Source organism: Nomia melanderi, chromosome 9 (assembly GCF_051020985.1).
Source record: "Nomia melanderi isolate GNS246 chromosome 9, iyNomMela1, whole genome shotgun sequence".
Lineage (NCBI taxonomy): Eukaryota > Metazoa > Arthropoda > Insecta > Hymenoptera > Halictidae > Nomia > Nomia melanderi.
Window position 1 is genome coordinate 1,243,836 of NC_135007.1, and position 26,811 is coordinate 1,270,646.

The 26,811-nt window shown below is 34.5% G+C and overlaps 1 protein-coding gene across 15 annotated transcripts in view; it reads left to right on the top strand.

Annotated features, from left to right (window-relative positions):
• The window catches only part of LOC116431202 (metaxin-1), a 194,634-nt gene that overhangs the window by 36,966 nt on the left and 130,857 nt on the right, over positions 1–26,811 (top strand). For 2 of the 15 annotated variants that reach the window (XM_031986277.2, XM_031986283.2), the window contains exons 6-7: positions 22,896–22,998; positions 23,130–23,363. The exons of 4 other annotated variants lie outside the window; for them this stretch is intronic. In XM_031986277.2, the coding sequence (XP_031842137.1) occupies positions 22,896–22,964 (69 nt within the window). In that variant the 3' untranslated portion in view covers positions 22,965–22,998; positions 23,130–23,363. Of the gene's footprint in view, positions 1–18; positions 7,852–17,301; positions 17,761–19,892; positions 19,938–22,895; positions 22,999–23,129; positions 23,364–23,411; positions 23,685–26,811 lie in introns of those variants that run through there. 9 more of the 15 variants (XM_031986282.2, XM_031986280.2, XR_004235867.2 and 6 more) reach the window with 8 other exon arrangements.

Sequence of the window (26,811 nt, forward strand, 5' to 3'; positions counted from 1 at the left end):
TTATATAATATTTCACAGGTGAAACGATACGATTATGATTACGATTAGACATAAACAGCAGAGATCTTTTAGTTTTCCGCCTGCAATTTCGTTCATTTCTACTCGTTATCATAAACTTCCTTCTATCGTTTCCTTTTTTTTCCTATTTATGTTCATTTTCGTGGTCTTTCCTGGCCAGCTCCTAGCTATTATATTCATCGTACTGAAGACAGTAATAAGCAGTAAACGTTATCACTTGTTCGTCGATCCGTGATTTATCAGTTTTGTTAAAAGTCAAGTGATCAACGTTCGACAACTAGTTCTGCCATGGAAACTTGATGGTTATCCTCACACGCTAAAATGTTCGACACATTCTTTAGTGATAGACTTTACTCCAACATGTATTCACAAATTCGAATTAATTTCGATACTGGATTTATAAGTACAGTAGAACGTCCATTATATGAACTAATTGGGAGAAAAAAGTGTTCAGATAAGTTTACATAAGAAGAAGAAGAAGAAGACAAGCGATTAACACTCAATTTGATTTAATATTTACGACGAACTGGAATAAAATTGATATCAGTTGTTTGTAAATATCTTAATACATAGATTACAGAATTTGAATTTGATTACAGTTACCCTAAATAGTTTTTAGTGTCACGTTTCCGAATTTTTGTATTGATGATAGTTGATTTTGCAACAACATATTTCTGTGTTAGATTTGTTGTATATTTTGTTTCTTTCGTTATTGTTACGATATAACGTTATATACCTAGTACTATATCAATTTCAAACTAAATTATTGTGAATAGATTTTATCGTGCATAAGTACCGTTCGTTGCACGGAACCTGGCACTCTGGTCTGAGCGGTTAAATTCGAAGATGCACGTCGTTTCCAAATGATGTGAGATGGAGAGAATTGATCCCTAAATCCTGAAGCATTGGCGTACTCTCAGTTTCTTTATTTCTTACGCTTCAGAAAACCACTAACCTTGTTCTATAAAATGTAATGATATATTGTATATAACAATTAATACACTTACATATAATTATATATAATATGCTACATATAATTTTGTACACTACTATTTACACGTAGAATATTGAATATTCGTGGTAAATCAAAGGACTCGTAGACCCTCTGTAAATACGGTGGTCCTAATCCTGTGCGAAGTATGACGTCGAGAGCCTAAATTGGGGACTTTTCGGAACCGTAAAGGAGGGATGGGTGAACCTACCGAGCGATTTCTGCTCCTATGACGTTACGAGTGTTAGGTTTCGTGCAACGGACGATATATGAACACTTTTGTACATATGTAAATATTTTTATTGCAATAAGTATATATTGTAATAGAAAATGTAGTTCACATAAGAGAATTTAGAGTATTTTAATATTTGAAAGAATCCTACCTCGTAAAAGTGATACTTGAACTCTGACGAGATGCATTAAAAATATTATGTGCAACATATATCACGATTTTAGCCGGACTCAATATTGGGAACAGAGGGTAGTTATTGTTATACTTTGTCTTTCAAATTCTCAGATTAACCAGCTCCCAGTCATTTGCAATTTTAATTATCCAATGAAGCAGGTCTACAAAATAAAGTATCCGAAATATACTTGTGAATAATTTATTACTTCCAAAAATAGAAATGTACAATACTGTTTATTTATATCCATTTTATTTGTAACATTATTAGATGTGCAAATAATTTTGGTGCATTTGTTTTTAATTTTAAGTTTTTATTACAAAAATCGCAATGCACAATATGGCGTCTAGAAATATTCATAATTTTTTAGTACCTTTCCTCATCTACTGGGTAAATTATAAATGTCTTTTCTAAACAGTGTGGCCATATCAGGACTTGTTTCTCACTTTTTGAAAACCGCTCGATTAAAATTAACTTTTTGTATGAAATCTAATACACTACGATAATTAGAAGCAACGCTGTGAAACAGTCTCAATCAGTATTGTAGATACCACCTTTTGCACGTTGTATAAAATAGAGCGTTCTTACCTAGCGTTGGCTGAACCATTTCTGTGGTCTTAATAGATAATTTCTTCATGTGGAAAGTGAAAAAGAATGCAATTACACAGATAAGTTTCTAACATGCTGTGATGTGTGTGACTGCCCCTTGAACTGGTAAAATGTACAGCTGTCGTTAATGGTGTTTTTTGTAACCAAAAGAACGTTTCTTTTCAGTTACCCCCAAGTGTGAGAAGAAATTCGAGTTCAAACGACAATTATGATCGATAAAAAAAGGCACCGAACATATTTGCACACCTAATACAGTGTGGGACAAAATAATACGCCACCTCTCAAGCGCGTATTGTTCTGAATACACTTATAAGATAATGCATATTGTACTTCACATTCTACGTAAACACTCGGAAAATCAGTTTCCTAGAACTTGGTGTGCGAATATTACGGGAAGAAGTGTAAATACGAGTTTCTTCTAGTGGGACAAAATGATACACCATAGGTACATTTTCAAGTCCTGATTAGTTGTTTATGAAAAATTATTCAGGACATTACTTTTCATTTTAGTTTAAAAATTGGTTGAGCAAAAGCTCGAAACCAAAACGAAATTGATAAAATTTTCTTACTTCAATCTGAGAGGTATTTCTTTTAAAAAATCGTGAAATTATGTGGCAATCACATCAACCGCCCAGCCTGGATTACACAGTAATCTCTTTCGAATTGTTCCACTGCTCGGAATAGCGTTGGGACAACTTGAGTATGTAGACACCATTTTTGAATCTCACGGCTCGCCTCTGTAGTTGCCTCTGTAGTTGCCGGAAAAGAGATGGAATGAGAGTCAAAGTAGCCGAGAAATTTAACCTCTTAGGCACGGCGCGCCACTATAGTGGCTTTCGTGAATGTCATCTTTCTGAACGACGCGCCACTATAGTGGCTTTCGCGATCACCCATTTAGACTATCCGAAAAACATTTTCCATCGTATTGTAAGTCCAAAACATCTAAAACAGCGTTACGAAATTGTATCGTATGTTCAAAGAACGATGTAAGACGAAAATTGCGCTATGAGTGTGAAGATTGTGACGTAGGTTTATGTGTCCTACCGCGCTTTAAAATATATCATACCCAATTGTATTATTAATTATTAAAGTAAATTTTTAAAGTTAAATTATGTGTATCATATCTTTAGGAAAAATTATAATTTAATCATTAAAAACTTCATTCCAATGTACTGGCGTAGAGAACAGCATTGTCCGTCACATATTGTAGTGTTGGATCGTTTACATGTAATTCGTGTTGAACTCTGCCGTACAGAGAAACAACCCCGCGCAAAATTCAGCCGTGCCTAAGAGGTTAAAACCCAACGTAACGGTGTGTCAACACACATAAGCAAACATATATAATACAAACGGCGATTGGACATTTTTATTTTTAGCTTTTTCAGTATGAAATTTTTTTTAATGTATTATAGGGATTTTTCGATTAAAATTAAATCAAACATGATATGATTTGGATCATATTAACTTGCTTTATTAACTTTCGTTAAAAAATCTTGCCTGTTACAGATCGACGAAGTATTTTTATGTATGACCTTTTTCTTAATTAGGGGAAATGATTGTTTTTATTAATAACTGAATTACTTTCAAGTTTTACCTATTCTATAAATCTAATGAATCTACTAAGTATTCTACTAATTATATACTACTCATTTAGCTTCTGAATTATTTCTTAATCATTAATTATTATATTTAACTACTTTATTTGGTTTCTCACCCTTTATTGGTTTGCTCCTGAAAAAATTATTTTAATCATTGCACTATGTACTGGATGCATGTCGGTGCCCTGTCACTGTAGAGTGACAGCCAATTGAAGATGTGCTCTAATTCCGTGGTGGACCTGTCATCTTTGCAGCCTTCATAGATTATTTGTTATTTGGAGGCTTATCCTGTGGTTCTTTTTCTGCTGGAGTTTCTTTTTCGTATTTCCCTCGGTTGTAGCTTCGATTTCTTCACACGCAGATAAAAAGTTATTCACATGTTCCATTGATGGTAGTTCATCCGTCATCTCACTTACTACACTTTGCAAGTCCAGTCTTTCTGTTTGTGTGCTCTGTGATGATTCGCTCGTAAGTATTTTATTCCATGAATTTCTTATATGATTTGTCGTGATGTCTTGTCAAAATGCATAGATCATATCTATGCAATCCCTTAGTGTATAATTTGTATAAAATATTTCCACATCCTCGTAATATCTTTCCGTTTTTTCAAAGATTCCTTGTTCCATAAGCTGAAGGATGGACGTCATATTCAGCGATAAATAAACAATCTCAAAGTGATCAATAGGTTGTGATGGTAGTTTACGTGTTTTTAAATTATCAAACAATAGGATAATTTTTCCAGTTAATCCTTTCTTTTCTTAAAATTTCAGTATCTCCAGCTTGAAAAGCTGATGTCAAACTAAATATGAAGCTAGTCAAGCGACACATCACGACTATTTTGTCGAAATATTAAATACATATACATGGTCACAGAATGTAAAAGGTGTAGAGATGATAAACTTATCCTAACCACGCATTCATAGAACAAAGTTTATTCAAAAGCGAAAACTGTACGTGGTAGTGTTCGTAAGTAAAAGACTAATTTCTTTTTTAGACCTTTATTACGCTACCTTTACACACTTTTAGTCGTCGTGCTCACATTTTAACTAACACCTGATTTTCTTCGCAATTTTTCGCTTATGTTATGCCTTGCTTCGTTGACTCGCGTCGACCATTCCCTCGTACGAAAAACTGTTTAGCTCGACCTACTTTTTGCAAACATCTGCAAATGCTTGGGATTCTATACCAACTGTCGCATTCGGCGTTTATTGACCTTTTATGTGTCGCTGCACTATAAGTACAAACATTTTGGGCACAAGTGACCGTGACCGTATTTCTATTCTTCTCAGTATTCTTGCAGCTTCCACGGTGTCCTCCTTATATGGTAATTTCCCTGCCTAGCAGGAGCCCGATAGTTTTTCGCCGATTAGTGGAAGTCCCCGAAAGAGGCTTCCGTCAATCAGATAATTTTGCTTTCTAAATTGGTGATGATGCAGCAGGTGTTTTCCGGGCCAGCATAAGTGCGGTGCGCGGTCTTGAGTACACGTAAACTTTTATGTGTGGTTTTTGTTTTTGATTATGCATTTTCTCGACGATGATGTTAATCGTCGCTTCGAACTTTGAAGATTTTGGTTGATGTCGCAAGATTTTCCTATTTTCCCCTCTGGTCATTGTTCTCTTGGATTGATTCTTGAATCTGCCTTTCGGCTTACTTAAGTTTTTTCTGTTTCTTCTCTAGTTCTTTGCAATATTCTCATAGAACTATATACATGGGTAAGTCGAGAATAGAATGGAAAGGACAATTTGGGAGAGATTACTGCAATAGCTAGGCGACACAAGCTTCCACTTGTGCCGCCTCAATCCAAGCTGGTCGGGAACCGGCGTATTCTTGGAACTGGCTGTAGTCAATACTGCGGCGGCGTAGGGGAGTCCTCGGAAACTCTATCGTCGCCGCCGCGTCCGGTACCTACAGGAATCATGGCGCACAGTGCGGCCACCTGTAGACAAAACCCCCAAATTCGACTATCCACAGAACGAAAATTCAAGGTTACCAATGTGTTGCTAAGCAATCCCTGCTGTACAAAATGATTTTTATTTCACAAATACAAATTTTGTGCAAATAAATTCTGTTTCTCCATTTATATAATGTTGGAATCGAAACGCAAAATATCCATTGTCATTGGAAAAACTTTATAATGTAGGGTTTTTCTAGATGAGTGAAAGTTAGAATGAGTCAGAGTGGATGTTGTAAATCACTGAACGGATGAGGACGTATGCCTGTAAAACGGTTTAGAAAAACGTGGAGTGTGAATGAAGAGCGTTTGGGACAGAGTGGACGTTTTCGGGTGACCTGGGTTTAGTGCCTAGGAATTTTGCGTGGCTAAGGGTAACGAGTGAGTGAGTGAGTGATTGAGTGTAAAAAGGGATGGAAGAAAAGGGAAAGACAACGAGGACGGAGGACAGGGAAAACTTGAGACAGTTGGCGAGTAACCTTGAGCGAGTGAACAAGCGGCGTGTTTTCTTTTTACCGAGTCAGCGAGTTATATTGAAATAAAGTGTTCTTCAGATTTTTGTTATTGTTACTCAGTGAGTGTATCTTTTCTTTTTTTTATTCCCTACCACGGGAGCACGTGGGATTTTTAATAAATAAATCCTACAATAATATCTCCACAATGTAAAAAAATATAACTACCGTACGTTTAGAGAGCAATATAAGAACTGTATATTTATCTGTGGTCTTTACAGAAGTCTACCAATAATCGTCATAAAAATACAGATGTTTAAAAACGGCAATATTCCTACTTCCATGATAATACTATTTGCCAGGCTGTTTTCACATCTGCTACCCCCGCGTTCTTCACGAACACTCAGAAAACTCCCCACCTAAGTACCAAACAAGGACAATTGTAACTCCCTAATTAGGAACGTTTTTCGCATTCCTAAAAAACGACAATCCACTTCCGCAATCAAGCGAACTACTGGTTCCTCAGTTAATCAGTGATCAGTCAAATAAATATAGTTTATCGCTATATCGTTCTTTCTTTAACGTTCCTTCAAAACCCGTTTTTTAAACAAGCTTCGGACCTCGCGAGTGATTTTAAAATAATTAAAAGTAAGCTGCAAAAAATAGTCCGAAACATAGACGAACAATTGCAGGAATATACCGTTCGCGTTACGCGAAGAGGGAAGCTTTTCCAACACGTTAGTGCATCTATGCACACCGCTAAACGAGTGTGAGAGTATTTTACTTAAATAAAAATATTCAAATTTTAAACTGATGACTAAGGTCGCCAAACCTAAATTTTGTAGAAAATGTGTGGATAGACTTATCTAGAAAAGTATATATAGGAGAAAGACAGTTTCAAACAGTTTAAGAACTAAAATCTAATGTAGTAGCAGATTAAAATAATTTAACATTAAAGAAAGTTAAAAAATTATATAAATTAATTCCAAATCGTTTAATTGAAATTATAAAGAGGTACGGTGCCATCACGAAATATTAATGATCCATCTAAGTCATTATACAGGTATGCTTCGTATCATTTCGTCCCACATGCATTCATTCGTATTTATATTTTTTCCATAGCATTCGTAAACCAAGCTTCAGAAAATTGATTTTTTGTGTACGTACAATAATAAGTGTTACGTACATGTTATACTAAATATGTATTATCTTCTATAGGGACTTATATACCTTGAACTGTCTAAACACACATGGGGTTGGCGTATCATTTTGTCCCGTGCTGTATATTCATGCATAGAAAATTTACTTTTTCCTTCGTGTCTTATAGTTTAAAAAATTTAAATAAGAAGATTTTGATTCTATTATTCGTTATTCAACCATGCTATTCTCTAAATGGAAGTCATTTTCTTTTATTAATTATAAAACACTTTATCTTTACACTGATGATAAGTGGGCAAAAACGAACTTCAATGTTTCGTGAAATCATTCTCTTACTATAGATATGTCCAGATTTTAGTGGAGTATTGTCATATAGAAACGTCTAATTGTATTGACAGAATAATCATAATGATGATGATAATAATAAAAATAATAACAGTAATAATGATATCGTAAAAGATAATATTTATAAGGACGTTATTAAATATATAAGTTATTCGTGTAAATAATTTTTATATTTTATCACCACAAGGATATCATATTTCAGATGAATATTCACTTAATTTGAAAAAAGTTATCTATTAGTTCATATTGTAGTATAAAATCCTGGATGAGGCACCGATTGTAGGATATATTCCGAATAAATCCCAATTTGATTAACAGAAACAACAGTTTATTAATAGTAACCAGAATAGTAACTACACAAATACCATTTACTAAGACACCAAGTCGTTACGTTAATCAGTTGCTTCTAAGATCATGCTCGCTCCGTCAACTCTCTCGTTAGACTTTGGGTTCAAGAATTTCCCCAAGATTCTCTCACCACCGAACATCCACACGCTTTTATCATTCATCCCCAATCACTCTTTCTTTCTTTTCACGCGCATTCCTTTTCACTTGTACCTTCATCCTAGCATCCACAGTTAAAATTCACACAGTCGCGTAATTACACGCATCGCTATTTACTGCATTCTCACGGTCCGGTCCAGTCGCTCAGTACCAAGTACTCTTCTTTCGCACTCTTTCAGCCACTCAAAAGATTTTTTAAATGCAAACACTCCTATTTCCCAAACATAGCGGCACCACCTAATCGCAAGATAATACAGATCACGCACAGGCATAATAGACACATTCACATTTTGTACTCGGCTGTCCGGACTACGATACCTGACAAGAGATGAACGTTATTAGAGCAAGAGGGACCAACGCGAGGGATGGCCTTTGCCATTCCCACATTGCGGGATGCGCAACTTATAATGACGATATTGGGGAATGTTGACCACTGCCAGCGGAATGCGTGCATTCATCTGAATAGTATTTCGTTATTTAGTGTAGGCGATTCTCATGTGAGTGAAGCGGCCTGTTAACCCATTCACTGCCAGTCACGAATATACTCGTAGCAAGAGATTGCTAGTTTGGTACAATCTTGGTTGTATTTGAAATGTATCGTAATATAAAGCAAAATAAATTGAAAGTACAAATGAAATCACACATTGTATGCTAACAATGAATGGGTTATTACAAGATTTGTCATTGTTATAAAAGAATAAAGAATATTGTATAGAATACCTAAAATTCCCATGGCAGTGAACGTGTTAAATTCCGGAAAGGAAGTAGAACTTGGAACAGTTTGGGAGAGAGGGAGTGAGCGTTTCGTCCGGGATCTACTAGTGGACTCGTCAGTAAAACATTCTGATATAACCGTGTCTTAGATGCTGGGATAGAGGTTTAGAGATGTAATATATGCAAATTGTGCGAGGACTGTGTAGAAGCGAGAAAGGCCTTGGTATGCTAACTCTCTATTGTTTCTTCCATATCGGTCGTGATGTTGTTCGGTCCCACTTCTTTTTAAGCGGCGATAATATCCGCTTAATTCTAGGAATTGTTTAATATTTTCTGCGTTAGGTTGAGTTGGAAAATTTCTAATGACTTCTGTTTTATTGGGAGTTGAAATTAATTTTAAAGGATTTTTGTTGTAAAAATGCAACTTTATTGTACAGAAATGTTAAAGTAATAACTTATTTAAAGTATTGTCCATCGCTAGCCACTACTATTTCCTATCTTTCTAGCATAGACGGATTCCATGTCGAAAGAACAACTCGTCTTTTCAGGCTATTCACGAATCGACCGATTTTTTGATATCCTCATAAGAGTGAAAGTGCTGTCAAACATGCCCTGCGTCGTCGATCGAAACAGGTGGTAATCAAAAGAAGCAGTATTTGGTGAATACGGCAGGTGGAGTAGAACATCCCATCCAAGCGCTTCTAACGTTTCCTTAACGGGCTCTGTGTCATGTGGTAAAAAAAATCACTTTGTCGTGTCTTTTGGCATATTGTGGTCGATTCTCCTTTAATGCTCGGCTCAGATGCATCAATTGTTGTCGATAGCGTCCATCAGTGATGGTTTCATTATGTTTGAGCAGCTCGTAGTACACTACACCCACCTGATCCCACCAAATATAGAGTTGGTGTTGATGTTGATGGTTGGCTAGGATTGCATCTGCCCTTTTTACGCTTGAAGTTGTCGTAGTATATCCACTTTTCATCATCACTCACAATGCAATGCAAAAAACTCTTTCTGTTTTGCCTTTGGAGCAGCTGTTTACACGTGAAAAAACGTCTTTTAATGTCTCCTGGCTTCAATTCGTACGACAATTTCCTTGCTTCTGAATCATTCCTATTGTTTTTAAACGTTTTCCGACAGTTGAGAAATTAATTTCCAATGATCCTGCCAATTCTTGAAACGTTTGACACAGATATACATCGAGTAATACTTCCAAATCATCATTTTCAAATTTTTTCGGCTGGCCTGGACATTTCTTGTCTTCCGTATCGAAATCACTATTTATAAAGCGTCGAAAACAGTACTAAAATGTTAAAATCAATGGAGTGTAATCAGCATAAGCTTTCGATTACAATCGTTGACTTTCAGCAGTGATTTTCGTTAAGTGGAAGCGAAAAAGTAAAGCTTCCCGCAAACTGCATTTTGTTGGCACAAAATTCAACATTTTAATGTTAAAAATATTATGTTGTTTACACTTTGGCAAAATGGAACATACTGAAAACTAAAATCATATAATGACGCTTTGACATTAAGGTAGCAACAATATGGTCCGATGCGATATAGTACTATTTACGCCCTCTCTTGTAAATTCTTTAAAATTAATTCTAATTCCTAATATCTGGATCAGGTTTGAGGCCTTGCTCGCTAATAATACGACCGAGGTAAGTTCTTCTTTGCTTAGAAATTTGCATTTGTCTATGTATAACTTCAATTTCTCGACGCGAAGTTGTGAAGCGAGTTTTTCAAACTTAATCTCGTGTTTTCGCAGTGTTAACTCGTGTATAATACGACGTCCTCTATATATACATACATTTCGGTGCCTTGGAAGCCGGTTAAAACGTTATTTACTGTGCTGGACAAAAATATAAGACACTTGCGATATTTCTATATGTCATATATTTGAGAGAAAAAAATGTATATTTTATACATCTTATATCTTATATACCATCTCTAGAATGTGTATACAAAATCTTATGTTCGAAGGAAACATATTGTTGAAGTTGCAGAAAAAAGTGTCGACATATTCTGACTTTGATTTTATGCTTCTTTGTATCATTCTTTTTCCATGAACAGACCAAGCACGCTTAACATGTTGGCTGCCATGTCGGTCACCGATGACCGGAGATTATAAAAAAATCTACGATGAATTGTATAATGATGATGAATTGCAAATAATGTTTTGTTTGAATAGTTCTTTAATCTGTTTGTTAATCTCAGCTCGATGCACGAGAGAAAATCTATACTATTTTGTATTAACGGGGATGTCGTCTATCAATTTAATCTTATAATTGGATAAAGAGGTGGCGTTCTCTAAATCATAAAAATAAACGTTCCTCCAATTCTTCATATACAAGAAGTCCGCAATCTTCGTCTTTTTCTGTCTGCCTTGCTTTTGTTTTTAAACGCCATAATTTATGGAATACTTCTTCTAATTTGACGAATCTTTGACTTATCCACATCATGCTTTGTAGCCACTTGCGAAGAGCGCAATATTTTCAAGTCTTTTAAAACTTGAAGTTGTTGCTCTATCGATAACACGACGCTCCGTTTCTTAGTTACTATAATATTAAACATTTACACTAAAAAGTTTGCGGAATAAACTAAGCACTTGCACTAAAATATATTTCAAATAAACTAAACTGAATAACTTAAACGTAACACTACAATTAATGATTATAAAAAATATACAAATAAACTAAAAGTCAAATGTTATAACAATTGACACAATCCACAAAGTCTTTAAAGTTTATAATGTCCACAAATTATTCACAGAAAATGTTCACAATATTCACAAGGCCCAAAAATTTAAAAACTGATGTTAGAAACTGATGGAATATAGTTAGAGAGAAGGAGTAAGAAATAGAATTTCCCTTCTTGGGAGGTGTCTGAGTTTATCCCTAACTGGTTGAGGTCAAGACAAGTGACTTCCCCCAATGACACAATTTTACAACCAGTCGCTTACTTTTTACGTCCTCGATGCATATTTTCAAGGTGGGGTGGTTTTCTGAAAATACTTTAAAAAATTGTAAATGATATAGCGCAGGTTCCTTCGGGCCCGGTGTAAATGACCTACATAGCGAATGAACCCGCGTAACCAGTCATCAACTTTCCCTGGTTTATGGGACTTATTACTAAATGCGATAGACTACTTCGAGTCATTGAAAACCCAAGATTTAGGGCTTCCACGTGTGCTAGTTGTGTGAAAGTTGCCGCAGGAAAAATTACAACGACTAATATAATACTTCCTATCCTCTTTAATAAAGTATTAAAAGTGCAAGGTAAAAAATACACTGTTAGAGGTTGTCACTTTCGTTCTATTTTTTAATAAAATCAAATACTGTTCGCCTTCGTAGCTGCATTTTTAAGTGACTATATAAACATTTTTTTTTATCAAACTTTCATCACTGTACTTCGCGATGCTCTTTTAGTTGATCTCTCTCTCTCTCTCTCTCTCTCTCCCTCTCTCTCTCCCTCCCTGTCTCTCTCCCTCCCTCTCTCTCTCCCTCCCTCTCTCTTCTCTCTCTCTCTCTCTCTCTCTCCCTCTCTCTCTCCCTCCCTGTCTCTCTCCCTCCCTCTCTCTCTCCCTCCCTCTCTCTTCTCTCTCTCTCTCTCTCTCTCTCTCTCTCCCTCTCTCTCTCCCTCCCTCTCTCTCTCCCTCCCTCTCTCTTTCTCTCCCTCTCTCTCTCCCTCCCTCTCTCTTTCTCTCTCTCTCTCTCTCTCTCTCTCTCTCTCTCTCTCTCTCTCTCTCTCTCTCTCTCTCACACACACACACACACACACACACAACACACACACACACACACACAACACACACACACACACACACACACACACAAACACACTCACACACACACACACACACACACACACACACACACACACACACACACACACACACACACACACACACACACACTTCTTTATAATTATGCATTTTGGCATTTATTAGGTGAAGCCAGCCACGTGACATACTCACGCTACACAATTTTTGTTTCTATTTTTTATATTAATTTACACAGTTTTTACACTAGAATGCTGAGAGATATTTGCACGTCACTTCTCGAGCACATTCTGAATTAACTTCGCATAATTTACCACTTTGTCGGAACTTGAATTACGGAGCAACATGAATTCTTTAGCGGAACTCTCTGACCTTAGGTACCGAATTCTGAAACTAACTTCAGGTCAATGAAAATTTCAGCTTTCATCGCGCCTCAAGTTTCCTTGTTGCTCGATACCGCAAAATTTTATTCTCGAGCGCTGTAATAGCGGTGCTCCTATTTCCGCATCCATCAACGCACGCATCAAACACAAATTGCTCCCGGTGTCGATAATCACCTTTGTCTTCTATCTGTGAATGACCACTTCTTTTTGGTACTTAGTGCCTGTTGCACGTTCCACCCAATAACTACTCTTCAATGGCAGTTTCGAGGGGCAATTTGTGGGAAGGTTCCTGTACTCTCTACATTCGAAGCACTTGTCACATTTTTCCTCAGTTAGGCATTCAAACAATGACTTACAGTTTGGGCACCACCTCACCACTGCAAGTGTAGACCTACGTTGAGGTCCTTACCATATTTTCAGTGAGTGTGGAAAGTATTTGTACAGCCATCAATTTGAAACGAAACTTCGTGAAATTGTAAGTTATTAACTAATATTTTATAAACAATGTATTTATACATATTCTTGAAACTCTCCAGAATATATACAGTGCAAATAAAAATTCGTTGTTTAAATTATCTATGAAATTAACAAGAAAAAATAAGAAATCGACGGAAATATAGAAGCAATAAGCATTCGTATAGTTCATGTTGCGAATTGTTTATAAGAGAATTGATAACGTAAACACATCACATTATTCCTTCCAAGTAATGGTTGAGCTTGTTAGTATGGTACAAACGTTACTAGCATCAGTGCTGTTGAGAACTTCACAATATACAACATTATAATTGAAAATGGGACGAACGCATACAAAAACTACGATAGAAGAAAGGAAAATTGTTATTAATCTTCATAATCAATGTAAAAGTTTAGTACAAGTTTCAAAAATTACAAACAGACCCCGATCTACGATACAAAGTACAATCAATAGGTATAGATTAAGGAAGAAGTTACAAAATAATCCAAGCAATAGACATCCACGGAAAATTAACCAATATACTGGGTGAGCTATTAAGAGAATGATAAAACAAGATTCAAAAATAAGTGCGATAAAAACTGTCGAGTACCTTAAAAATAATTTTGATGAGCGTTGGGTGCTCAAGCTATGTCCTCTCACGAATTAACGTTGGAGGACGCGTTGAAATGGTATCGTGTTATAATGACGATATCGGTATGATACGATACGATACGATACGATGAGTTACGATACGATACGATACGATACGATACGATACGATACGATACGATGAGTTACGATACGATACGATACGATACGATACGATACGATACGATACGATACGATACGATACGATAAGATACGATACGATACGATACGATACGATACGATACGATACGATACGGTACGGTACGGTACGGTACGATACGATACGATACGATACGATACGATACGATACGGTACGGTACGGTACGGTACGATACGATAAGATAAGTTAACGCTCCGTTGGGCAGCGTAACGTTTTTGGATGTTTGATAATTTGGATTATGATTCTTCTTCGGGAAAAAAACACTGTACTTATATACTGATTTCCCTTGGTGTTGCGGGCACAAAAGTGGAATCCCTGGAGGAGCATCTCCCGAACTCGGAAACGGCGTTGGAAAGCGTACGGTGATTTTGTTCGGGTTTTTGGCCTGGACTTGCCGCACTGCTTTATTACGGGCCTGCTGGTCGAAAGTGCCCATCCAATCTTGCTTCACTAGAAATTGTTTGCACGTTTTCGAGTCGTCACCGATGCTCTTTCAGCCCTAGGTAATCTAACGGTACCGTGCAGTATGCGTCCTTCCAGTGAAGGCGTCAACAAATTTAGATATAAATCTATTCACTGACGCTGTGCGTAATTTATGACGAAATCAAGGGTATTATAGTCGAGTAATCCGTAGAAAATATTTTCCAAGTAAAGTGAATAGGAAAAAAAGATTACAGTTCATAAATGCTAATATTATTATACCAACTGAATACTGGAATCGGGTGATTTTCACAGACGAAAGTAAATATAACATTTTTGGTTCTAATGGACGCTGTACTATTTAGAGAAAAAAAAATGAAGAACTAAAATCAGGAAACTTACAGTCTATGGTGAAACACGGTTGAGGTTCCTTACTTGTTTGGAGTTGTATGAGTGCAGCCAGTGTTGGCATATTACAATTTTTCATGAAATTATGAATCACCGAGTTTATATTAAGACTTTAAAAGATAATCTCTTAAAGACAATTTCATTTTCATGCCTGACAACGATTCACAACACACTGCACACAATACGAGAGTTTAGATATTATAAATATTATACATTAGCGTACTTACAAACTCCTCCAGAGTCTCCGGATATCAATCCAATAGAACATCTGTGGAATTACTTGGATCAACAGATTAAGAAACATCAAATTTCCTCTAAAGAAGGCATAAAAAATATTTTCACAGAGAATGGAATAGGATCCCATCTAGCGTACATCAAATTTAGTTAATTTAATGCCTAGAAGAATTGCGGCAATTGTGAAATCAAAAGGAAACCCTACAAAATATTAATTAACTGTTTGATTCAGTGTTTTGTTGATAAAATAATTTTTATTATTTATTTCTTGATGCATTTCTACAAAATTAGTAATTGTACAAATACTCATTGCTCCCATATTTCGTCCGATATTTTGCTTTTTCCGGTTAATTTCACAAATTATTTTAATAAGTAGTTTTTGTTTATACTATATATATTCTGGAGACTTCTGAGAATATTTACAAATACATTGTTTATAAAACATCAGTGAATAAACTATAATTTCATGAAGTTATATTACAAATTGGTGGCTGTACGAATACTTTTTATACTCACCGTATACCTCCCAGAAAATTTATTTTAACGAGTATTTGTCTGAACGTTGTCGCTTGAGGTTTCCTTTCAGCACTCTGCGATTGCTGTTGTCTCATCTTTACTTGTGATTTTCCTGCGCTGTCAATTTTCTCGCTAGACTCTCGGTTCAATACTCTCCTTAAGACTCTCCCCAGAACTCTCTCACTACCGAACATCCATGCATTTTTATCATTCATCCCCAATCGTTATTTCTTTCTGTTGACACGCATCCTTTCTCACTTGCTTTCTGATCCTTGTATTCATAGTAAAAACTCACGCAGTCACTTACACGCTTCGCTCATCTCTTCATTCTCACGGGCCAGTCGCTTGGTCCCAAACACTCTACTTTCGCACTCTTTCAACCACTTAAGATTTTCTAAACGAAATTAACGCCTATTTCTCAAACAGCGGCACCACCCAGTCGTAAGATGATGCCAGTAAAAGTAAAAGTAGCTAACTTCGATACGATATTTTGCATCTGTATTCTAAGATAACTTTGCAGAATATTTTTTATGACTTAGAAATAGAAGCCAATAACAAGTTTTCCAATGAATCATGTTTTGTTTGCTTTCGTAAAAGTAGGAATGCAAATGCAAAAGAGGCTTGTATCGAGTGAGGATGTACGCGAACACGTACATATGTTAGAGATAATTTTTTTGATTTTTGTGCGGAAGAAATAATTATTTATGAATTCCTCGGTCTAGAAGATTTGCAAACGCGCATGCTGAATAAATGGTTATTTTATTGGATTCTGACTGACATGTATAATATTAAAAGTAACTATTTAGCCAACAGTTTCGAATTGTATAAGTCTACTTGAAATGGTCAAAAATCTTAATGTTTGATTGTTGTATCGATTGAAAGAGCAAAATTTAACTCAAACAACTCTCGTTTAATACGGTACTTGGTAATACCGCAGTGTGTGAGCCATCTTCCTAATTATTATAATAACTTGTGAATAACAAATTAATGTCTTGAACAACTTTTTTTTATCAAAATGGCTACTCTATTTTAGTTTCCAAGATTTCACTACCACGCTTTCACTACAGCATTTGATAATTTTATAAGAATCGGTGAACGTGTCCACATATTGCAGTATTACCTCTACATTTTCCACTTACATGAAACTCGGTTATTGTGTTCATAAATTATAGAATTGCCAGTTACTTAATGTTTACAGTATTTCTGAAACATTTCGTTGACTGGTGTTACTGTTAGAATCAGCTGTTTCGTATTAACTTGTGAATTTTATGTTACGGTTACATCAATGTTCCTCGTATTTCCATTATCAACTGATTTCTTGGGTCCTTGTTGGTTTTTTTTATAATTTCGTGTTCTTAATTTTGTGTTATGTTTGACGAGATACATCGTGTAAATGTAACACGATCGAGAAATCTTTTCGTTATTGATTACTGCTTCTTGTGTTTGGAAATCACTGCATAAGTTCTTCTATTTCTTCACATTCAGATTTTAAAGAAACATTAATATTGTAATTTATATCACGTAATAGACAAAAACATGGTTTATTTTTCAGGAAGATCCTTTAAAATAAAGTTTTGGGATGTCTACAATGATTTGCATTTTTATGAAAGTGGACTTAGTGAAAGGCCAATGCTAATTTACTTTCAAAAGACTTCTATCAGGGATTAGGCTAAGGGCAATTCTCGAAGGAAACGTGAAAGGACATGAACCAAATACCAAATATTATGGAAACTGACACACATTAAACCTGTATTTCCTTCTAAACTGGGTGAAATAATTTCAAACTATATTTTTAAAGTGTAGTAAATAAAAATCAACATTTAATAATCAATATAATTTAATTTATGTCGTTTCTCTCCTTTTTCGCGTAAATGAATTTTAATTGTATAATTGATAATGAAATAACAGGAAGTGACAAAATTTCTTCTTTTATAGTTAATAACAGTAATCCTATTTAAATTACAATATTGTTACGATATATCGAAGACAGCCCTGCAATGCTTTGCAGGGATGAATTGACTCTTAAGATCTGACGAAGGTTTGAACAAAGTCGTCGTTAACACGTTAACTGCCATGCCGATCCCTTGGGATCAGCATTAGACCTTCCGTTTACGCCAGGCCGGATACGGACCGGCTGGTGATTTTTGCTTGCCACGCTGCTGTCTTTACTAAAGATATTAATTATGTTAGTAAATAAAAAATACATTTTATTAAAGATTAATGGAATTCATGAAAACAATTGAAACAAAGATGCCACGTCAGTGTTGACTACCCACAAGCTAAAAGTGCACAGGGGCAAGGAGACTCTTCCACTCACAATGTTCGGTCTATCTCGATGTAGACACATTGTCGTTATTAGTTAACACTTAGCCAACCGAATGGGAAGATCTCCCACTTTTCACTTAGCAATGTGACACAATTCACCTCCCACAATTCACTTTGCCTTTTATTCTGTTTATTTTTTCTTTTGTCGTTTAGTAAGTCTTGAAGTTGGATTATTTGCAATTCATCAAATACGGTTCTTGTTTTTACAAAACAAAGTTTTTAACCAAATTAATTGAATGAGTTCAATTGAAGATAATAGAGGAGGTTGCAGTTATAGTTCTTTTTAGGCGGTCGCCTAAGTGTTAAGCGAAATCGGCGTGGCAGTTAACGTGTTAAAGGATAGTTGAATAAACGATAACAGTGGAAGACTCTTCGAGAAACCACGGATGTGATCAGGCATGAAAAATCTTGCTCTTGGACATTCAAAGGCGTTGATTCAAAAACTTTTCTCTTCGACTTTAAGGTTACAGGGGGGAAGGTCAAAGTACGTACTTTACGAAATCTATTATGTGTTGTAACTTTTAATAAAGATACAATATCGACGCGAGACTGATACCAAAAAGTTATAAAAAATTCAAGCTTTCAGAAATATTGTTTGGAAATAAGGGTGACTATGTGTGGAAAAGTCGAGTGTCTGGAGAAGCGCGAAAAAGTGCTTGAGACCGAGCGACTGAGATCGTGAGAATGAAGCGTGTACGTGATCGCGTGAATTTTAGCTATGGGCGAAAGGTTACGGTGCGAGTGAAAAGGGTGTAAGTGTAAAAAAGAAAAAGCGATAACACTGTGGAACAAATTTGAACTTTTTTTGTGTCTTGCAATAATCACTAGGTGATTCTTATAGAGTTCCTTACCCTAAATATGAATCCGAAAACTAAATTACTGGGTCACGTCCAGTTTTCGAAGAAATTGGGTTTTTATAAAAACGGTCGAATTTTTCAGAGAACCAAGTGTTACGTGAAAGGCGCCAAAAGTTCCGTGCACGCGTTCTTGACCGACATTTTCTTAACCTGTCCGGAAAAAAAACTGTTCTCACGCTTCCCGTGGGAGGTTCTTCTTCAGAAATCAATCATCTACTCTTTTTTAAACTTTGATCATCATTTACAAACATTTAATGATATGCAATATTCAAAATTTGTATGGCTACATATTCGAAAAGTCTCCTCTATTTTCTACGACAAATTTTAACTTCCTATCGTTGTTGGTTTTCACGTAACACTTGGTTCTCTGAAAAATTCGACCGTTTTTATAAAAACCCAATTTTTTCGAAAACTGGACGTGAGCTAGCAATTTGGTTTTCGGATTCGTATTTAGGATAAGGAACTCTATAAGGACCACCTAGTGGCTATTACAAAACAAAAATCGTGTTCCACAGTGTAATCATAGGAAGCGTTTTTTTCTACATTTGAAACAAATATTTAGGTCAAGTACAGTGCGTTACTGATACGAGCCAAGCTGAGCTGGGGCTTAAAACGGTGAAGGGCAAGGGGAAACGTCCACTCGTGGCACTAGGCCCGATACTAATGGCTGAGTTAGTTATGGCACATCTTTGTACTGGCCGAGTCGCGAGCTGAGGTGGAGTGTGCGGCCGAATCCCGTTGCCCTTCTTCACTTTTGAACCATAGGCCGGCTGAGATCATGTCAGTAACGCACTGTACGTGGGACACCCTGTATACGACTCATATTTCATTGACAGAAACGATCTTCCTATTTTCTTTTCTATAATGTTCAAATGCACTTAAATGTTCCCCTTTCTATGATATGCTATTGGGTCTTCGAAGTAATACTTTCTTAATGCTATCAGTTTTTCTCTACTTATAGGATTTCAATTACAACTACGTCAAGTTATAATTACTATTCATCAAAGTAAAAATATCCTACTTATGAAAAAAAGTAAGTTGAATAATTTTGCTTTAATGAATATTTTAACTCAAAATTTAAAAGAAGAATTGTAATCATTTAATATGAATGAAAATATTTACAGGTTACTAAACATAAAATTAAAAGCAAATGTAAAAATTTGCAACGGAAATGAGAAAGTGCAGTTCCCGTTATTATAATAATTTTTGAAAAATTATTTGTCTGTTCCTAAAGTGAAGATGTGTTTTGAACATGTATAAGTGCAACAGTTTTGTTTTAATAAAATGCAATTTTAAAAGATAATTATGGGCCATCCTTTATATTGATATCGTCTTCATTCTTTGTCGTTACATCTTACTTCATTTCATTTTGTCTGGTTTTCTCCTTTGTTTCCTTCTTATGTTCGTAAAAAAGTTATTAGTTGCCGAGATGTTTTTGGAAAACGAAATCTCAGGAAAAACGTTATTTGAAATGTGTCCAATATAATGGAGAGGCATTTAAGTACCTTATTTAATAAAGACATTTTTTAAAAATATCTCCACATTTAATAACTTTTTTTACTAATGTTCTCTTAATACTTTTAATTGCAACGGTAACAGAATTACAGCTTGAAACAATTGCGTGGACTATCCTGTATATCGATACACTTTTATTTATAGGCGTCGATTTCATTGTATATTTTTATAAGCTTCTTGAAATTTATGTTCTTGTGGAAGTTTAAATCTATTTCTATTTTTTTAATATCTTCGATCCTCACAAAAATAATGTAGAAGTATCGTATATACTCAGGATAACGATATTCTGGTTACAAGTTCCTATTTCTTTCCTATTCTATAAACTGTTGTACTCTAAGAATAGAATAAATTATTAAAAAAATTACGGCTACGTTGCTTATATTTAAAGTATCTCTGTTTTAATAAAAATATTTATGCAGCGATATTTTTTACATGCTTTCTAGCTTTTGCTTTATATTTAAATTTCATAATTTCGGGTCCTAGCAGTGAAATTTAACCGAGCAGAAGAACGGGAGGAAGTTATTTTCCTCCAGGAATTAACTTGAACATAGCCTGATAAAAAATGAGTGGAAGCGGGATAGACATAGCCTGTCAAACATCGGGAGTCGAGACGTAGGACTTCAAACCGATGTCGCACGCGTTAAATATAAACATTCAATAAAAAAATTTCAGTTGCAGTAATTTTAACCTTCTCAAATGTAGTGCCAGTAAATTTCTGAGATTATTGTGATTAAAATGAGTCTAAACACAATGGAAGTTGGACTAATTTTATTGACTTAATGTAATTAACGAAATTAAAGATTAATTTCCTCCAAATCGATAAAACTAGGCCGATTTACGGCGTGTTTGGACTCGTTTTAATGACAAGAATCTCAAGATTTCATCGGTACTATGATTGAGAAGGTAAGGCTTATGATTGCAGTTGAAAATTTTTTCTTTGCATGTTTATATCTGACGTGCGCAGCATCTCCTTGGTCTCTCTCTGCCTCTCTACCTTTTATTGTATTCATTTTCTGTTCCTTTTACTGGAATCACGTTGCACTGAGCCCGTGACAGTGATATTGGCGGGGGGGGGGGGTGCAGTGAAATTAAGCCGGGCAGATTTGTGTGTAATTTAAACGAACAATAGTGTAAAAGGTACTTACGGCGTGGATCTAAAAAAAGTGGAGCATTAACTGTATTATTTTCTAACAGCTGCGGTTCCCTTTTTTAATATAATCAAGTAACGCTGCAGCTGTATTCGAATACGTTGCTTTTAATTCAAAACTTAACCACAGTTTATAAAAATTCCTTCAAAATAATTGACTTTTCTGTAATTCTAATGTCGCTTCATTCTTACAATATCTTTAACCTTATGGTTACGCCGGGACCAACGGCCAAGCTATTGTACCTCTGTACGGCAAGGCTTAACGCGATCTGCGTATCGTAAATGTAGCATTGCGATTTGAGACTGATAGGATTTCTTACTGCGCAATTACGTTAGATTAGATTATAATGTACATATATAGTGGTGTACCGTTCAAAAATATGATATACACGAAAGCCATTATAGTGGCGTATAGTAGCTAAAAGGTTAATTGTGATCTATCCTTCATCCGATATCCGGTTTTATTTAAATTTTCATTACAAAATTTTTGTGTTCTAGAAGTTGTTATAGCATATACCAATTCGTCGTTGTTTTCAAACGTAAATGTTCAAAAGGTTAAACGTAAATAAAAAGGTGCCTAATATTTATTATCGATAAAGTGGAGTGTTGAACGTAATAGAAGGAGGAGATACATTATCGTGCCTAAATGTCAGACTATTTAATATTTCTTTAATTTATGAGCACAATTTAAATTTTCAACTTTATTTTCGGGAAAAAAAGCTTTTATTGGAGGTTGCAATACATTGCAAGATACACTTTCACTTTCCACACGTTTACATTTCAGCAATCAATATGTTTTAAAATGACTATAATTCTTGTATCTTGGACACTATGTAAACGTTTTTTTTCCTTTTTCATAAAAGATTTATTATTTGTGCTTTTTCCAGGAAATAACGCATTCAAAAGTATATGATTCAATTTAATAATGCCCAGTTAATCTTTATATATTACTTACAATAAAATTACTTACCTCAAACCATATTCTTCTCGAAACCATTCAAATTTCGTACGCGATGTGTATGGTATCGTTAACATATTAGACACCTCCGAAAAAATAAATGTATATGATACATCTTGTACAGTAATTAATTGAGGTAATACAAATACAGTAAGAATGTGATAGAAAAAAAGGATAGCAAAGAAACTGCTCCCAAAAAATAGAAAATGGATTCACTTAAATGTTTAGAAAGGCAATGTACAAAGTTGCTGTGTTTCATTGCTAAAATCTTTATAATAATCCTCTAATATTAGGATAGTAGGCAATCATTATTTTTTCACAGGAGAATTTATTTTATCTTGTAGCGCCTTATGACACGTAACAGTCGTACAACGCTAAGGAAGATGAGAGGACTAACGCGTCTTACGTTGTGAGGGGAAGACAGTGCTCACATACCAACGTCCACAGGTGTGTCTATGCCAAATTTTCTGACGGATTTGTTTGTCAATTCTGTCGAACAATAGTTTGCTTTCAACCACTTGCACGTCTATTCCGGCCATTGTTTTCTTAAAACCTAATCATTTCATCAATCTGTTAAGGAATTTGATCGACCCAATCTTGGATTTGGATCACTGAGAAGGTTTTGTCACTTGAACTCATCTCAGGCATTACTTTCCTCCTTTTTCTTCAGCAGTGCTTGTACGTCTTATAAATAGTTCTTAGAACATGGAACTTTAGAAATTCTGGAAACCAGAAGAGTTGTTCGAATCAGAATAAGATCTTACCTAGCTTTGAAAAATTCAAGCGAAATTATATGTCTAGATATTGATTAAGATGTTGTCATGCAGTTATTGATTTAACGCACAGGAACAATTTTTCAGAGAACCTGCAACGGCAGCGAGTAGAGCGAAATACGTGTCCAGATATAAAAGCGTGAATGAAGGAGAGCAAAGTGATTTATATAAACTGTAGTGATCGACCATCTTGTCAAGGACTGTTAACCTTTTTTAACTAAAGAGATGAAGAATCTCTTTTAATCAGAAATACTTTAATATTTTTAATATTTTAATACTTAATGTTTTTGGTTTAACAAATTAATAATTGTTCAATTTGAGAGATATTGTCTGTAGTGCAAAGATTTTGTATTAAAATTGGTGTTATCTTGCCTTACATGTCTTATTTATAGCGCATGTATTATTTTTATTTAATTCACCTTAGTATTCCATATGTATCGATTCCTTCACACAATACTTTTTCATTGTATATAACGTGTAAATATTCATTGCTTGTTAATAATTTATATAGCTTTGGATCTAATTTCTTCATGAAAGTTCTGTTTTATATCAGCGATACTTGTTTTACTATTCATGTTGTGTAAAGTATTATTTTTCGTTCTTCATTGAATATTTCTACTTCTTCGTTTAGCACGTTTTCTTTTTTTTTTACTTTTTCAATGTTATCTCATTAAAATTTCCACTTCTACTGGCTAAGAATGAGCAATGTAAAAACGATGAATACGTATGAATTTATTTTAAAAAGACAGTCGAAAATTTATTGAAAAAATAATACATTGTATCTTGTATCAATACTTTTATTTTCTTATTAAATGTCCAGGAAATTATATAGGTATTTATTATTACATTTGTTATAATTTTTTTATGTATAGGTAATGTATTAAGTGGAAGTAAAAATAATTACCTTTATTTATAATGAAAATTTTTAATGAAAACAGGAACCATCAGATTTTATACATCATTGCCAACGTCAAACAAATTTGACTGTTCCGCTAACATCTTCAAATATCTTTTCATCTTCCGCTCGAATTTTTAATATTTTTCAGGCAGAAATTGTCCAGGTGCTTGAAAAGTTGAAAATCGGTTGGAAAAGGCCCGGTGAATATACGGATTCAGATAAAATTTCATATATTAGCCCTATTAGTTTTTGCACAGTACATTTGCGAGACGTACAGTCGCGCATTGTCGCGCAAAAGAATTGGTCTCTTTCGATTGAGTGGTGCTGAATGAAAATGTGCTCACAGCTGTTACAGTTTTACCAAGATTCAAAAATTCTAGTGAACAATGCTACGTCTTGATTACCAAACGGTGATCATGATCTTCTTTTCATGGAGTTTTGGTTTCGAAAAATGTATTGGTGCTTCACCTTGGTCAAGCCACTGAGCAGAACGTTTTCATGAGATTTAGAAGTAACTCATTTTTATTGCATAATAGAAGGCCAGAGGAAATTTGTTTTCGTGAGGTACCCATCTAGCGAGTCTTTTACATTTTTCAATTTGAGACAAGTGACGAAGAACTGTAATATGATTAACATTTAATTTTATAGCAACGCCTCGAAGCGGTCTTTAAGGATCTGCTTCAATAATAGTGCATAATCTTTTTACCTTTAAAACTTTCGTTACCGTGGCGGAATTTTTTAAACCGATATTGACCAGTGCGTCCATTAATGGTAACTTTATAGATGTTTATGCAATAAAAATCGTATCAATGCTTTGATACTTTGCCAGCACATACTTATGTACCTATATTTTTGAGTCATATCTGCTTCAATGGGAATTTGAACACAATTTTCTGGACTCATGTGAATTAAACGTGGTCTGTTGTTTAGGTAGAAGTGTAATTAGTTTTGTGATGTGTAAAATTAAATCAAGTTATATAATAGTAAATTAATAGCAAATCAAATTATTTTGTAAATGATTCCATTGTGTTAAATTGAATTGAAAACTTTATTGCGATTTACTGGAACTATGATCACAATTGTATGGATATACATCAGTATTGATTCGTGAGAATTTGTGGTGATTGGGCTGCAGCAATAAAATTAAAGTATATATTACACATTATATAGGTTTATGAATGCAAATATATTTATTAATTATTTTAATTCCTGGCCTACACAATATGTAATGCAAAATACGGCAGAGTTTAGATAAATGTTTATGAATTTATAATAAAACAGAAATTTTTTACTTTTGTTTTAGAGAAGCTGCAACCCCATAATCTGTATACACAAATTGCCTATGGTATACATACTATATATTTGGTATTGCTTTAATCATACAAGTTTCAAAAATGGTCTTACATGAACTCACAATATTATTGTCTTAAATGTAGTTAATTATAGTAGATTGAAATTATTGGGTAATCTACAATACAATCTTAAATATGATATTCTTGATTAAATTTTAGAGCTGTTGATGTTAGAAGCCAGAAAGTTAAGGGAATCAGTGTACAGAGTAGGACTTTTGTTTATCCAAAAGAAGTTAAAATAAATTGGAAAGTTTTATTAATATTAAATTTTGAATTTTTTTTGTTTAGATTTCTAATTGAGTAAATATTAATATTCCAAATAAATAATTGACTACCTTAGGCTACCTAACCTAGACATAGCTTAAAATTTGTTAACCAAGATTTTGAATAGTCATAAAGGTTATATGATGTTGAAACAATACAGTATTGGTTTTCTAGTTTCATTGAAATACAGGTGTTTAGATTTTTTTAAGTTCTTCATGTCGGTTGGTTGATATTGGTTAAGAGGGCTAAATGTATAATATAAGATCTTTGAATGCTTCACTGCATAATTTAATGGGTGAAGTAGTTTTGAGAAGAAGGTATTAATTGGAGCTGTAGGTATATAAGATTTCTGCAGGAAATCCTAGAGGAAGTAAGATTTTATAAGTTGAGAAATTATTTCTGTGTTTTGGTACTAACGTTACTCACCTTTCCTTTCTAAAAGTAGGAGTCCAATAGTAGAGTCATTTTTTATTGACACCGATTTTTCACTAATACGACTAAATAAGCTCAAGATTGCATTGAAACATTATACTATTACTAATAAGTCAATTTAAAATAACATTCAAATTTTGATTGCATGCATACACATAATAACATTATGTATTATGAAAAAAATTATTTATTCTATATTTGTATTATAATAAGAATTATAAACATATTTTTCAGAAGAAGTATTATCAGTAACATATTTAACATATTTATTGTTTTTCCCTGTGCAAAAACAACTCTTAACAAGCTTTAGATTTGCTAGTCTTGATTTTTTTTACAATTTCTTTCTCTATCGCTTATGCTGCTTTTCTAACATTCTTATGCATTCTATTTGTTACTTTTTAAATACAGTGGTGCTCGTCTATCTACATCTTCAGCAGTCAATTTTTATACTAACTCTTGTAAAAATGTTTTCCATTTTATTTGTAATGAAGTTCTCAAGTAAGATGTTCCGTCTGACGCGGAACAAAACGGAGAAAATCCT